This window comes from Scardinius erythrophthalmus, assembly GCF_964197995.2.
Source record: "Scardinius erythrophthalmus genome assembly, chromosome: 18".
NCBI classification, from domain to species: domain Eukaryota; kingdom Metazoa; phylum Chordata; class Actinopteri; order Cypriniformes; family Leuciscidae; genus Scardinius; species Scardinius erythrophthalmus.
In genome coordinates this window covers 20,602,929-20,619,586 of record NC_138238.1, presented here as the reverse complement: position 1 = coordinate 20,619,586, position 16,658 = coordinate 20,602,929, and the positions used below count along the sequence as shown (strand labels likewise).

At 43.1% G+C, this 16,658-nt stretch overlaps 1 protein-coding gene across 1 annotated transcript in view; it reads left to right on the top strand.

Moving 5' to 3' along the window:
- The window catches only part of plcd3b (phospholipase C, delta 3b), a gene marked incomplete at both ends in the record, with an annotated part of 84,315 nt that overhangs the window by 25,572 nt on the left and 42,085 nt on the right, over window positions 1–16,658 (top strand). Inside the window, 3 exons of the mRNA XM_081391946.1 lie at window positions 3,567–3,719; window positions 7,291–7,413; window positions 14,990–15,137. Coding sequence (XP_081248072.1) covers window positions 3,567–3,719; window positions 7,291–7,413; window positions 14,990–15,137 — 424 coding nt within the window. The remainder of the gene's footprint in view (window positions 1–3,566; window positions 3,720–7,290; window positions 7,414–14,989; window positions 15,138–16,658) is intronic.

Sequence of the window (16,658 nt, the reverse complement as noted above, 5' to 3'; positions counted from 1 at the left end):
GAGAAAATGAAGACTCTTATGTTCATTCTTACATCCAACAACAGAACACCGAGATTGCTTACAAGACATTGTCACTACAGCTGCTCGAACATGGAGAAAATGGCGGATAGTGTACAACTCTCTGAGGGCCGTGGGCGGGGCCTGAACAGTGTGAAAATCAAAACAGCATGTCTAATGAAACTTTGGTTTAATGGGGATTAAAAAAAAAAGTGGGTGGATTTTTATCATTGTAGGGTAATTGTCTTCACACACTGCCAACACACATTTATGTCCAAACACAATATAAAAATGGATTTGCATAATAGGTCCCCTTTAAGACTTTAAAAATTGTATCAGTATTTTTTGTCTTTGTTTTATTGTAAATATCTTAACATCCTTGAAGCAAGATAAATTTCTAGCATCCCTCCACCAACCCAACTCCTCACTCTTAAATATTTTCTATTCCAACTAGGGTTGTGGGAGTACTCTTGGTTCAGGCCAAATTCCGAGCTTGGAGCCCTCCCCTCAACAAATATGTATACTTTTACTTTATCCGATTATATGTAAGGGTGAACTCGTGAAATGGTTTATTTTTTATATTTCGAATAAATGAGTAATGGCTTCACATATTTTTAAACGTGTTTTTAAACCGTACTTTTATTAGGCATAATGTGAATTAAAAAAGAAAGAAGAACGTCTTAGTTACTGATGTAACCCTCGTTCCCTGATGGTGGGTACGGAGACGTTATTATGTCGACAAATGCAGTCTCACTTGTGAGCCCCAATTACCTCTGAGTTTTAGAAAAACAACCAATTGACCGTCCGCAAAGACCCACCCCCTTTAGTTACTGTTGATGTGTCCGACAAGCCATGCCGCTCTCACTCTACACCATGTTCTCACGCAATACAACGCGGAGCAAAGAGGACACTGACAATGCGCTGACAGACAAGACAGAGCAGGTTACTTTTGATAAGAAACAGAGTCTCAACATCAAATTTGTTCATTTTTTTAAAGAAATTTCAACAATAAATACCGTTTTGTTGCTCTTTAATGTGTCGTGACAGATCGCTGTAGAGCCTCAGTTAAAGCTGCTGTTCCATGCTCATCTCTTCCTTCTAGTTAATTTATAGCATCAAATAAACATGATTGAACATCAGAAGGATTGTTTTTTCAACCATGGAAAGATGTCAGTACACACTGTTTTTCAAGTTCAAATCCACCGACGTTAAAATACTAACTCTCCTGACTGCTTTGTCGGACAAAAATTGGTGGATGGCGGATTATGATTGGTCAGATCGCCTGTCAATCAAACTCCCTGCGAAGGGTGAATTGAATAATTGGCTAGTGGAATTTGCATGCCAAGGCCCTCCCCCATACATATGGGTATATAAGATGGCGACACACATCGGCCATTCAGCGGGGTGAAACCATACCGTGGAAGAATACACATATGAAATTACCAGAGGGGAGTCCCAACATATGGGGCATCTAGCCCAGTACAAGGGCTGGCAGAACGGGCATATATCGGGCATCAGACACCTCCGCTGCACTTGATTGCCAGAGGATGTTTCGAGGAACTCAGTCCAGGGTTTGCCAACATTCGAGGTGAGCGTACCCGTCATGGCGGTTGATGTACGCAACCATCGCAGTGTTGTCCGTGCGGACCAATACATGCTTGCACTTTAGCAACGGCTGAAACTGGCGCAGAGTGAGTAGCACTGCCAGAAACTCTAGGCAATTGATATGTCAGTGCAGTTGAGGTCCCATCCAGGAGCCAGATGCTGCATGCCCATTGCATACAGTACCCCAGCCCATCCTTGAGGCATCTGTTGTAACAACAACTTGCCTGGACACTTAACGGAAGATTGGTGTGATGGTCACACGCAGTGTGCCGCGGGACTCAGCCTGTGCTGTAGCGGTCTCATATGCATCAATTCAAGTGGCCTGACAAGTGGCTGCAGATGCCATGTGCCACAGGAGCCTCTGAAATTGTTTCAATGGAACCACTGTCTTCCCCTGATTGTATTCAGGCAGTTCAGCACTGACTGTGTTGACTCGTTTGTGAGATGTGCCGTAATATTGACCGAGTCCAACTCCATACAGAGAAAAGAGATGCTCTGCACAGGGGGGAGCTTGCTCTTCTCCCAGTTAACCCGAAATCCCACATGGCTGAGTTGCCTGAGCACCAGGTCGCTGTGTTCGCACAACAGATCTTGAGAGTGAGCTAGAATGAGCCAGTCATCAAGATAGTTGAGAATGCGAATGCCCACTTCCCCTAGCAAGGGCAGCCTCCATGACTTCGGTAAATGCGGAGAGACAGTCCAGAGGCGAGTACCTTGTACTGGTAGGCACGACCCTCAAAGGCAAACCAAAGAAACGGTCTGTGTCGAGGCAGAATTGAGACGTGGAAGTACACATCCATCAGGTTGATTGCTGCGAACCAATCTTTGGGCCGAACGCACGTGAGAATGCGTTTCTGCGTTAGCATCTTGAACGGAACTTGTGAAGGGCCCACCGCCTTTCTTGGGTATGATGAAGTAAGGGCTATAAAATGCCGACTTCATCTCGGCTGGAGGGACAGGCTCTATTGCATCCTTCGCCAGCAAGTCCACAATCTCCGCATGCAGGGCGGGGCATATTTGCCTGCCACTGAGGTAAAGAGGACACCAATGTCTGGCAAACTTTGCCGAGTCTGATTGTCCGCATGAACCAGCGGGATTGGGCTGGGAAGCACTACCCAGGTTCCCAGACTCTGACCGAGCAACACCAAGGTGACAACAGGCGTACCCACGGAGGGGCAGCAAGGAGGAGCACTGGGGCCCAACCCGGGAAGCATAAGTCAAGTCAAGTCTAGTCAAGTCAAGTTTATTTATATAGCGCTTTTCACAACACAGGTTGTATCAAAGCAGCTTCACAGTAATAAATTAAAACAATACATCAATGTTTGTTTCTAGTGGAACGTCCACGTTTGGTAATGCTGATCAATAGTATCGTTGATTGATGAATTAAATTAAATATCCCCAAATATCCCCAACATCCCGAAGTAGAGGCAGTGAGTTTGGTGTGACACTTACCTGGCTCCAAGGATCGTGAAAGGTGGTGGCTAAAGACACATGAGGAGGCAACGCATCCTCGAACCGCTACCTCTATAGGCTTGTGGCGAATGGGGGGTCGAGGCTGGGAATGAGGTAGCATAGCGTTGCTTACTGCCAGACTGAATGGCTGAGAGATTGAGGAAACTGCTCTTTTATTGACAATGTGGTAATCGCCAGGGGCTCTTTTAGGTGAATAGAAGAGTGATCGGTAAGAGAAACAGACAACCACTCGGTTCCAAAGCAAAAACCTAAATAAGTGGATGTGTGCCACCACCTTTTATACCCATATGTAGTGGCTTGTCATGCAAATTCCACTCGCCAATTCGCCAAGGTGATTAGGGCTCCTAAGTGAGACCCCATTTGTCAGTCTACATAATGTGTTTAGCCTCTTTCCTTTGAAAATAGGCCTTGCCTTAAAAATGCCAAAAGGTAAAATAAAAGAAAACATACATAAATACATATGTATACATAGATATATGCTTATTTTCTAGACTTCTCCATATCCTCTTATTCTGTCTCTGGAGAACCACTGCTGTGTGGAGCAGCAGACAATGATGGCCCAACTGCTGCAGTCAATTCTGGGAGACAAACTGCTCACCAAACCTCTCAATGACAAGCCGCTTCAGTGGCTACCATCACCAGAGGTAATACAGTCAGCCCTTCCTTAAAAGATTTTTCATTAAATGTACTCTAAAACCAGTAAAAGCAGTCTATCTGTAATGTTTTGAATTTTATGCAAAAGACAGTGCTTGATTTTCCTGGACTGTCATAACAGTTCTTCTATATAGGTTAACTGTGAGTATATCTGAGCATATGCCTTATAATTCTTATAACACCTCTAATCTGTAAGAATACATAGAAAAGCTATCCACAAAGTGCTTTTGAATACTTTGTGTATTGAAATGTGTTGGTCTCATTTTACCTTTAATATGTAAAGTCAAGTCACCTTTAATTATATAGCGCTTTTTACAATACAGATTTAAAGCAGCTTTAGGCCGTGTGTTCACCAAAGCATTTTAGCCAGTTGAAAACGCTAGGTGCTCTGCTGAAAACGCCTAGCTGTGGGCGCTTGAGAGCGTTTTGGCAGCGTTGCGCTTTTTTCAGTTGAGACACTTTGCTTGTTATGATACGGAATATCCGCGAAAGTGTTACTAGTATCTCATTTCACACATATTTTGTTTCTGTGTTGATTCTATATTAAAATGTCGATACAATGCAATGTATCGATTGGGGGTATGGGCGGCGCCATCTTGGAAAATCTCGGGAAATCCTAACCCCGTCCACCTTCTGGCCAATCCATATATGGGTAAAAGGGCGGGCTTTGCGTGAGACTGGAACGATGTCATTTTCGCGGGAAGAAAGCAACATAAACAACAATGGATGACATACAGCAGATCTTGTTCTTGCTTCTCGGCGTGTTTGTCACAAGAAGCCAATCGCCGACATTAGGCGTTTCTCGATAGCAAGTACGCAAAGTTCGGACTTAATTGCCAAGTCCGACTCAGGAGAATGACTCCCGAGGACGCGAGTCCGGTTATTCTGCGTCACTCCGCTCGCTCTGCTACTCCGGTTATCTCTGTATGTATATTTTAGGCAACAATAAAACGAAATATGTTATAAAACACCACACTGCCTCTTTTCGTTTTAATTTAAAGAAATCTTAAACATTATAGCCACACAAATGTGGTTCAGGCAACGCGTATTGATTATATTCACTGCATATAACATTAGCCTATTTATAACAAAATGAAATATAAAACACAACCCTGCCTCTTTTCGATTTATATAATATAAAAATATTAAACATTTTAATATGGTCCAGGCAATATGTGCATTTGTACTAAACAACAGATGTTGCAGTAAACAACATTACAGACCATCTTCGTTGTATTAAAATTTAAAATGACAAAACTCAACCCAGTCTCTTTTTGTTAAATTTCAGTTTTATCAATATTAGCCATTATAAAAGTATAAGTAAAAGGTACAAGAAGCTATACAAATAAAGCAAACAATTCAGTCAAACATACAAAGTCAGCGCTCTAGTCTAACCATACAACGGTAAAGTTAAATAGCTTATAAAGTTATGAAATTTCACTTAACTTAGCCCTCAGCCAAAACGATTGGCCAGGGAACAAATTATAGATTCACGAGACCAAAGATCGCCCGTTAGATATACACAAGACGAATTATATCTCATGTTTAACCACTACAGAGACGCCAGAGTCAGCGGCAAACGTCAGAACGACTATCCGAGGAAAGGCTGTTCCCGGCGGGGTACATGAGCGTTGAGCGTCCGCTGATCGTCTGCATCTCACAACCTGGATCAAATTTCCTTAAATCTTTAAAAATAAACCACAGATTTGAGCTTTAAACAACTACATTCTCGCCTGAAAAACTCTTAAAACTACATTTCATGATACAGAAACAGTAGTATTATATTTCAACTGTATATTAAAAAATGGCGCTTCCTATGTTGTCATTCTCCTTGGCGCAGCCTATGCTCGTTATCAGCTGTCAATCAAGCTGTCAATCAAAGTTAACCACGCCCTTATTTGGCATACATTTTATATCTAAATACTATCTAAACTAACGAGTTAGAAAAAAATTCACCCCCCTCACAATTGTCAGGCACTCGGAACCTATCGAAAAATACAATAAAAGTCCATGGGACCAACCTGTAAAAACATGAATTTATGCTGTGAAAACGGACATTTTAACATGGGGTCTATGGACATTTGCTCCCTTTTGGGACCTTCCCCTAGCGGATTTTCGATGTATTGCAGTTTTTCGCACTTCCGGGTAGGCTTCATTTTTCAGATTAGAATGTTGCCGCTTGCGTTGTACAAGCAGAATGTGGCGGTTGATCGGTGTAGTATTAGTCCCGCCCTTCCTCCACTGTGATTGGACGGTAGGCGCTCTGCTGAAAACGGCTAGCTATCGGCGCTTGAGAGCGTTTTGGCATTTTTTTTCCAGTTGAGACGCTTTGCTTGTTATGATACGGAATATCCGCGAAAGTGTTACTAGTATCTCATTTCACATATATTTTGTTTCTGTGTTGATTATGTGTTGAAAATATCGATACAATGTAATGTATTTTCTCTGGCTCTTGTTTTAAATGATTTTGTTCCGTTATTATGCTTGTTGTTGTCATCTGTTGACGTTGTACAAGCAGAATGTGGCGGTTGGTCGGTGTGGTATTAGTCCCGCCCCTCCTCCACTGTGATTGGATGGTTGGGTAAAAAGTGACAGTGATGAGCGCTGCGTTTTACCCAAAGTTGAACATTCTTCAACTCTCGGCGACCTGTAAAAAACGCTGAACGCTCAGCGCTTCAGCGTGAAAAAGACGCTCAGTGCCTCGTTACGCTCATGCCGTTTTAAAGACGTGGCATTGAAAACAATTGAAAAAACACACCAGCCACGTGAAAAAAACGCTTTGGTGGACACACGGCCTTACAGTGATAACTGGAAAATAATACAAAGATTTCTCCTGTACAGCAGAACGAGAAGAAAATAGCATCATAGTCCAGCTTAAGTAAGTTCAGTGATGGTTAATTTTTGTTGTAAAAAAGTTATTAGTTTAGTTAATTTATATGCATATATATAGCCGCTCTGGAGAAAACAGTGATGTCATCGTCCAGCTCAGTTCAGTTCTCATATAATGGTGTCAATTCAGGCAGATCAGTGTCAATGCAGGCAGATCAGTGTCCCCAACTAAGCAAGCCAAAAAGCCAAAGGTGACAGTGACAAGGAACCAAAACTCCATCAGGTGACAGAATGGAGAAATTAGCAAGTGTTATTTCTGCTATTATACAATTCCATGTTCAACACCAGGGCCTTATCTGTATCTGGAGCCCCAGTGCAGGTTGTTGCTGTAGGATTTCCTCAATTGAAATCATGGTACTGGGGGTGTGGATGGGATACCCATCCATCCCATCCACACTCCCAGGACCATGATTTCAATTGAGGAAATCCTACAGCAACAACCGGCACTGGGGCTCCAGATACAGATAAGGCCCTGGAGCTACAACCCCTCGGGTTGAAATAGCAGGGGCCCCCTGAAAGCCAGGGGCCCTGAGCAATGTCACCACCTTTCTCCCCTCTAGTGATGGCCCTGCTTAACACTGAAATAATAACCGAAATAATATTATAATGCTAAAATGTAGATATGTGTGGTGATAGATAAAAAAAGCTATAGAGATATATTTTTTATGGCAGGACCTAAAAGGGAAGATCTTGATAAAAGCAAAGAAGATCAAAGTGAAGCAGGACAGCTCCAGCTCTGACTCAAGCTCCTCAGATGATGAATCTAAAGCTGAAAGCAAGCCTAAAGCATGGAAGGTCAGCGTCTGTCTTTTTGCTACTTGTTTTGTGCAGTAGGGGTGTAACAATATATCGTGTCACAATATATCACAATACAAAAATGCAACAATATGTATGGTGAATAGTGACAATATGTATTGTATATAATTCACCCAAAATGAAAATTACTGTGCATGAAAAAATTCAAGTTTACAGAGTTTTAGTGTCAGTGCTACATTAAACTACTATAATGTTGAATATAATGTATAATAATGCAATGGGGGAATATTTGTGGGTCCTGATAAAGATAAAAAATATCTTATGTTAACAGGAAAAAGTTGCCTACATTATTTTAAATATATCTATTCAGTGACAGAGTGGAAGCATATTTATCTGAAATAATTCTGTATTTTCAGCTTCAGAATCATGAATATTTTTATTCTGGTGTCACTATTTTCCTGTGCATTGGGTTACCAGCACCAAGTCCAAGCCTATTAATTTCCACACCCAATGTAATAATTTAGCATTTTAATCAACAGTACATTTTTTGTTAACCTTTTACCATATGTCTTGGTGTATCGCAATAATATTGTATCGTTATTTCAGTATCGTGATATGTATCGAATCGTGACATGAGGGTATCGTTACACCCCTAGTATATATACATGTTTCTATTTGCATTTGTATGTACGCTAACTTCAAAAGTTTGGATCTAGTTAGATTTTTTTTATGTTTTTGAAAGAAGTCTCTTATGCTCACCAAGGCTGCTTTTATTTGATCAAAAATACAGTAAAAACAGTAATTTTGTGAAATATTGATATATGTTATAGCTGTTTTCTATTTTCTATGTAATTTATTCATGGTGTGGCAAAACGATTAGGTTACTGACGTAACCCAGGTTCTCTGATAACATGAAGTGAGGTATCTCACTATGGGAACGCCTCTGGGCGTGACCGATCGCGGAAGCACCAATTACACCACGTCTGCCAACCGTGGCAGACCATTTGCTGCAGCGATTAGGGAGTCCTGCCTCCCTGTATATAAACTGCAGCTACCTGCCGTTTCGTCATTCTCCGCATATCTCTTCTCCGTGCGAAAAGGCAAGGAGGGCAATGTTGTGAGATACCTCACTTCATGTTATCAGAGAACCTGGGTTACGTCAGTAACCTAATCGTTCTCTTTCTAACATTCGTTCGGTATCTCACTATGGGATATAGACAACTCCCGTATTGCCGATATGCTGACGAAGCAGACTGAAGACGAGAGGGTTAAAGTATAAACTCTGCATCACTGACCCAGACGGAGAAGCAGAATCATCTGAGAAATCCGCCCTTAGAGAACCATCTTATACCACCTGACTACTCACTCCCAGAACTGAGTGGGCCAGAGAAGGTTCTGTTACATCCAGTCTATAGAAACGAATAAATGTGTGCGGAGAGGACCAGCTGGCTGCCGCGCAAATTTCTTGAATCGAAATGCCTTTAAATAGAGCCCAGGATGTAGACATTCCTCTAGTAGAATGCGCTCGTAGACCTACTTGGAGTTCCAAATTCATGCTATTGTAACATAACACGATAGCCTCTACCACCCAGTGGGAAAGGCGTTGACGGGAGATAGGTTTTCCCTTATAAGAGTCAGCCCATGAGACAAACAGCTGGTTGCTCTTGCGCAATGTGCGGGTTCTCTGTACATACATATACAGCGTACGAACCGGACATAAATAGTTTAGCCTCTCCTCCTCTGGAGATGAAAAAGGAGGTGGGTGAAAAGCCAACAAGTCCACAGGTTTTATCCTATCCGCGTGATCGTAGACCTTGGGCACGAACGCCGGGTTAGTTCTAAAAAGTACTCTTTGACCACCCGGAGCGAACTTCATACATGAGGGGTGAACTGACAAAGCATGCAGTCCACTCACCCTCTTTGCTGTTGTCAGAGCGAGTAGTAGAGCCGTCTTTAAAGCGAGCAGCTTTAAGTCCATCTTATCAATGGGCTCGAAAGGGGGTTTAGAGAGCGCGTTCAGGACCACCGACAAATCCCATAGTGGGACCACTGGCTTAGATACTGGGTGTAATCTGCGTGCACCTCTCATGAATCTACAGACCAGGGGGTGTTGGCCCATAGTGCCTGAATCAAAACCCACATGACATGCCGAGATAGCGGACAGATAAACCTTAACCGTGGAAAAAGCCCTGCCTTTATCCAGGAGGTCCTGAAGGAAACACAGCACGTCCGAAACAGAACACAGGAAAGAAACAATGTTCTTCTCTGCGCACCATTCCTCGAAAACTCCCCATTTGAGATTATATAAAGAACGCGTCGAGGCAGCCCTCGCGTTCTGAATCGTCTCAATAACCCTCGGAGGTAATCCGGCTGTGCTCAGATTCACCCTCTCACGGGCCAGGCCCAGAGAGCTAGTTTCTGAGGGGAGGGATGGAAAATTTCCCCTCGTGCTTGTGAGAGAAGATCCCTGCGCACTGGTAACGGCCATGGCCGGTCGTAGAGCAGTTGCGCAATCTCCGCCACCCACAGTCTCCCCGGCCAGTAAGGCGCGATCAGAATCATCACATGTCGATCAAGCTCAACGGCGGGAACGCGCACAGCAACACGTCTGGCCACTCTTGGGCTAGCGCATCCACACCCAATGGTGCATCGTCGCCGGCCAGGGAGAAGAACAGGGGACAGTGTGCGTCTTCGCGCGATGCGTAGAGATCTACGGCAGCCTGGCCGAATCTCTCCCATAACATGAGGACCACCTGGGGGTGGAGTCTCCACTCCCCGTACAGAGGACTCCCCCTGGATAGTAGATCCGCTCCTCTGTTCATTATTCCCGGGACATGCGTCGCGCGTAATGAGAGGAGAGACCTGCTGCTCCACATTATTAGTTTCTTCGCTAACCTGTGAAGCATGTGAGAACGAACTCCTCCCTGCCGATTTATGTAGGCAATCACCGTTGTATTGTCTGTCCTGACCAATACGTGATGATTCTTGAGAAAATGCACAAAATGTCTCAGAGCTAGAAACACTGTCAATAGCTCTAGAAAATTGATGTGCCTCTCTCTCAGTGCCGGAGACCAAACTCCTCTCACTGTTCTGCCCTCGAACACTGCGCCCCAGCCTGTGAGAGATGCATCCGTCGTCACCACTTTTCTCAGTACAATAGGACCTAGAGGGCATCCTGTCCTGAGAAAGGATGGGGCTCTCCAATGACGGAGAGCACTCGCGCATTCTGGTGAGACCCGCACTCTGCGGTTGAGGCTGCTCTTGGGGCGAATGCCTTGTGACGCTGTCCAGTTCTGAAAATCTCTCATTCGCAGTAGTCCCAGGGGAACCACTGACACAGTTGAGGCCATCAGACCTAGTAGCCGAAGACACATCCTGAACGAGACTGATCTCCCTCTTTGAAAAAGGGAGAGGCAGCTGTGAATCGTCTTGATGCGATCCTCTGATAGGAAAGCTCGAAACGTCACAGAATTCAACCTGAGACCCAAGTAGACTATTTCCCGGGACGGAGATAGACAACTCTTCGTCTGGTTTATCTTGAAACCTAATCTTTCCAGATGCGTCACTAGTGTGTGTGTGTCGCTCTCTGCCTGCCGTTGGCACGGCGCGCAGATGAGAAGATCGTCCAGATATGCTGAAACTCTGAGCCCTAATCTCCTCAATGGAGTCAGGGCCCCTTCCACACACTTGCTGAATACTCGAGGGGCCAAAGCCAGGCCAAACGGAATTTGCGTAAACTCGTATGCTGTGCCCTGATAGGCGAACCTCAGATATTTCCTGTGCGCAGGAAAAATATCTATGTGAAAATATGCGTCCTGGAGATCCACTAGATCTGTGCCGCAGCACACTCTAGCGGCAACGGGGGGGAATACCGCTCCAGTGAAGGAGTTAAAGTGGTATTCATTTGTGATTGTTCTGGTGATTTTTTGTGATTTTTTTCTCTTTTTATCCCACTCTGCGCCCTCGGTCCTTGACCTGGATGCGTCAGAGAAAACTTTATTTTTGATGGGATGCTTGTGAACGTTAGACCTTCTCCCCCCATAACAGACCTCGAAGGTGGAGGGGGAGAAAAACTCTTGGGGGGCACTAGTAGAACACTGGCCACATTCCCGCACACGCTGAACTCTGAACTGTCCACACAAACACATTTTATTTCTGCATTCCTTCTCCTTTTCCCCGCGGGAGGGAGAGAGGAATCGTTTTGAAGGGATGGGACAGATAAACCCTGGGTGCTGTCTCCCAACCCTTCCTGTCGCCGAACTGGCATATCAGGTAGACCGCCTCTTCTTATTCCCCTGAGGGGCAGCCGAATGGTGTTTCGCGGCTGCGGCCGCGAACGACTGTTTTGGCCGAACGAAACCGGGCTTTGACTGCGGAGCCGCGTTGCCCTGCTGTTGCGGTGGCGCAGGGCGGGAAGGCTGATAATCAGAGTGCCCGCCTCTCCCTGAGGGCTTGAAATTAGGCCGGCTCGGGTGATAAGGCCGAGCGGCCGGTTTTCTGGGGAGACAGACCTGGAAAGCTTCTCCCTCCTTCTTCCGCAGGTCACACTGCTGACGCATTGCCGTCACCGTCGAGCCGAACATGGCCTTTGGATCTATAGGGGCATCCAAAAACTCCACTTTCTCTTTGTCAGAGAGTCCTGACAAACCCAGCCACAGCGATCTCTCCCCCACAACTGCTAAGCCCATACTCCGACCGCAACTTTGAACTGCTCCACGGGACGTGCGCAGGTTTAAATCTGCGATGACGCAAATCTCCTCCCAGAGCACTGGGTTGGGAGATCCGGAGTCCAGCTGAAGACCCATTTCCTCTAATAGCTCCGCTTGATAGGCTGTAAGGAGGGACGTCGCGTTCAAAGCGCGAACAGACAGCGCAGTTGATTTGTAGATCTTTTGAAAAACAGAGGCAGCGAAGCGCTCTGTTTTTCCTGGCAGCGAGGCTCCGGTTGAAGAGAGCGCTGCCCTGCGGCTCGGGTGCAAATGATTCGCTACCGATGTTTCCACAGGGGGAGGATCTGCCATCCCTAGATCCTCCATTCCCTGAACATCTAGCCTTGAGAAACCCTTAACGGGCACTCGATGTGAAAAAGGCTTGTCCCAAAACTTTTTCATCTCCGCCACACAGGCCGGGACGGCTGGAATAAACTGCCTGGCCGGCGGGAGACGTGACGGGAGCCTCTTCCCATCATACAGGTCTCTTTCAGCCCCTTGACCTGCTTGTTGAGAAGGCCAGTCGATAGATAATCTAGCCGCGGCCCTGCGACAGACCTCGATTAGATCAGCGTCCACCTGTACAGGGGAGGGTGAACTCTCATCCTGTGCACTCGGTGGCCGGGACTGGATCGGGGGAAGAATGGCATCTTCCTCGTCGTCATCCTCGTCCTCGAGGATGGTCGACAATACCTCGTCATCGTCATCTTCCTCTCCCGCTAACGGGTCATCAAACAGCGGGTGACACTTTCTCCATCATCTCTGCCCATGAGCTAGTGGTTTGAGGACAATCCATGGGTTCCTCTATGGGTTGAGCAGAGAGGCATGGGTCCGATTTTCCCGCGACTGCCACGCGAAGTCTCCTTTCACGGATCTTATTCGAGAATGTAGCACAGTGCGGGCAGCCCTCGGGGTTGGACAGCGCTGCCTGAGCGTGTTTAGTGCCCAGACAAGAGATGCAGAGGCTGTGTGCATCCCTAGCAGAAATCCACATTCCACAAGCACACGGGTGCGGAGGACGACCCTTTCCTCCGGGGCTCTCCGGTTCTATCGCGGTAGCCATGATAGAGCTTGCACTCTCTTCGTACGGTAAGTTACACCACAACGTGACAACTAGTACGGAGCTGTGCTGCGATTAGAGAGCTCTTTTCCTTATCTCTTTTGGAGCGTGGTGAGCGCACCGAAAAAAGACTTGGAAATTAAAAAGGAAAAACTTAAGAGCAGGAAAACTCGTCTTGACACGTTAGTTATCTTACTCTTAAGTGACGAAGTCACTCAACAACTTAAAAATTGATTGCGTTAGGGACGTTACCTCTCGGCTCCGTCGAGAAAACTGTTAAGCAATAATTCCCAAGTCTGCTGAGGACAGCTTCCGAAATCTTCCACGGGGAAGAGAGCGAGAATGACGAAACGGCAGGTAGCTGCGGTTTATATACAGGGAGGCAGGACTCCCTAATCGCTGCAGCGATTGGTCTGCCACGGTTGGCAGACGTGGTGTAATTGGTGCTTCCGCGATCGGTCACGCCCAGAGGCGTTCCCATAGTGAGATACCGAACGAATGTTAGAAAGAGAACTATATTTTCAGCAGCCATTACTCCTGTCTTCAGTGTCACATGATCCTTCAGAAATCATTCTGATTTGGTCCTTTAGAAATAATTCTGATTTGGTGCTCAAGAAATATTTCTTATTATGAATGTTAAAAACAGGGGCAAGTTGCAAAAGCCACTATGTGAAGACTGTTTCTTAAAAGGTTAGTTCACCCAAAAATATAAATTATTTTATTAATTACTCACCCTCATGTTGTTCCAAACCCTTAAGACTTTCGGTCATCTTCTGAACATAAATGAAGATCTTTTTGATGAAATCTGAGAGCTTTCTGTCTGTCCCTCAATAGACAGCTACGCAACTGACACTTTGATGCTTCAAAAATAATTATAAAGAAATCGTAAAATAATCTATATGAATTGAGCGGTTTAGTCCAAAAGTTTCTGAAGAAACACGATCGCTTTATATGATGAACAGATTGAATTCAGGCTTTTATTCACATATAAACATTTATCAACTCACTCATCAGTTGAGGTAAACAGAAGCTTGACACGTGAGAACCAATGAGGTTCATTCTCATGTTACACAGCACGTTTGAGCTTCCGCAAGAGGTTTGTTTAATCTGTTCATTATATAAAGCGGTCGCGTCAATTCATATGGATTAGTTTTACGATCTCTTTTTGAACTTATTCAAGTGTCAAAGTGTCAGTTGCGTAGCTGTCTATGGAGGGATAGAAAGCTCTCAGATTTCATCAAAAAGATCTCCATTTGTGTTCCGAAAATGAACAAAAGTCTTACGGGTTTGGAACGACATGAGTTGACATTAATGAAAGAATTTTCATTTTTGGGTGAACTATCCCTTTAAGAACTAGTTAGATAAGAGGTAATCAGTCTTACTTTTCCTATTCAAATTCTATAGACTTCTCTACCTTTTTATGTAACTGACTTAAAAAAAAAAATTGATGACTAAGTTTTAAGACTAGTCTAAGCGGCTTATGCAACAGGCCACTTTTGTGCTGGTTAATCATTTTGTGGAAACCATGATACATTGTCCCTGGGATTATTTGATGAAAAGAAAGTTCAAAATTACAGCATTTATTTGAAATAGAAATATTTTGTAACAATGTAAAAGTCTTTACTGTCCCTTTTGATCAATTTAGTGCCTTGCTGAATAAAAGTATTAATTTCTTTAAAAAAATCTTACTGACCCCAAACTTTTGAACTGTACACATGTTTGGGTAGGTGTATCTTCCTTTCATATCATTACTTTTTTTTTTTTACTCATTTAATCACTTTTTTGCAGTCTGGCAGTTTGACAATTTTATTTGAGTACAAATTTAGCTTTTTCTTTTCCTCTGAAGGACTGTAAGTTGAGTCCAGAGCTGTCTGATCTGGTGGTGTATACCCGCAGTGTTGCCTTCAAACAATTTGATCCATCTGCCAAGAAACCTCCCAATGAGATGTCCTCTTTCTCTGAGAGTGATGCATTGAAACTAATCAAAGAATCAGGTACTATTGTGTTTATTAACATTCAGTGATAGAAATTGCATCTTAAATCTTTTTTGAATAAAATAGCTGACATTTTATGTATCTATACACAGAGTTAAATAGAAATATAGTAATTTGACAAAATTACTGCCTGAGTGAAAATGTAAATTCAATCTTGAAATATTCTGTAAATTCACAAGTGATATTTGCAGGGATTTTTTTTTTTTCTACAACACATCTCATATTTTTTTTTTTTTTTTTTACTTTTGAATAAAACGAATTTGTGTAAAACTATATATAAAATACTATATATATATATATATATATATATATATATATATATATATATATATATATATATATATATATATATATATATATATATATATATTAGTGCTGTCAACGTTAACGCGTTAACGCATGCGATTAATTTTTGTCTGGTTTAAGTGTTAAAATATTTAACGCAATTAACGCAGCATCCGTCTTTTCTGCCATCCGTTGGCTAGCTTTACATGATCACGCTCTTATTCATTTAAATGCTTTTAAACATTTCAAGCGCGGCAAGACAAAAGAGAATGCGCTGTCTGTGAATGTCCTTATGTGACACACACACACACACACACATAGACAGGGCGCCAGAATCCAGTTCTCTTTCGCGCTTGAGAGATCCATAGACAGTATATAAACGGTGAGATCCGCGCGTGTGTGTGTGTGTGTGTGTGTCTGTTCTTAAAGGGACAGCAGCCAATAAAGCTTCCTGTCAGTAAAGTTAAAGAACAAAGGGAACAGAGAAAATTACTCACTGCTGTTGACTAAATAACTTTTGTAGCTTTAATAAGGATTAACTATTTAATTTATAGTTTATGCAGTGCAGACTGCATATAACTTTGATAACTTTATTAAATTTCTGTATATTTCCTAACTGTTAAGACAGGAAGGGCACAAATAAATATGACATTTATTATGGGTTTATGTTAGCATTGTTTTAAGTTCACTTAAATTAAAAACTGTTATATTTTTGAAGCCTAATAAATGTGAAAAAAAAAAATCAGTAATCAGTAATTAATATCAGTAATACTGGCCTTCATTCATAAAAAGATGCCATTAAACAATTATTTAAAATATACTGTCTTTATGTTGTTTCTACATTAATTTGATTAACTGTGAAATTATTACATTATAAAATATATTAAAAACGTACAAAAACATTTATTTTTTTTATTGCGATTAATCACAGAAAAAATGTGTGATTAATCTAGTTAAAATTTTTAATCGATTGACAGCACTAATATATATATATATATATATATATATATATATATATATATATATATATATATATATATATATATATATATATATCAGTGGCGGCTGCGGGTCTTTCAAAGAGGGGAAGCTCATTTTCGGCCGACAAAAAATGTCAGTTTATTTATACGTAAATTGTACGTTCCTTCTCAAGAAAATGCTCTGTGACCCTGTTAGGCGTCTTTTCCAGTGACTTGACCAGTGTCCTCTCAATGGCCAGCAGAGCTATATAATTGT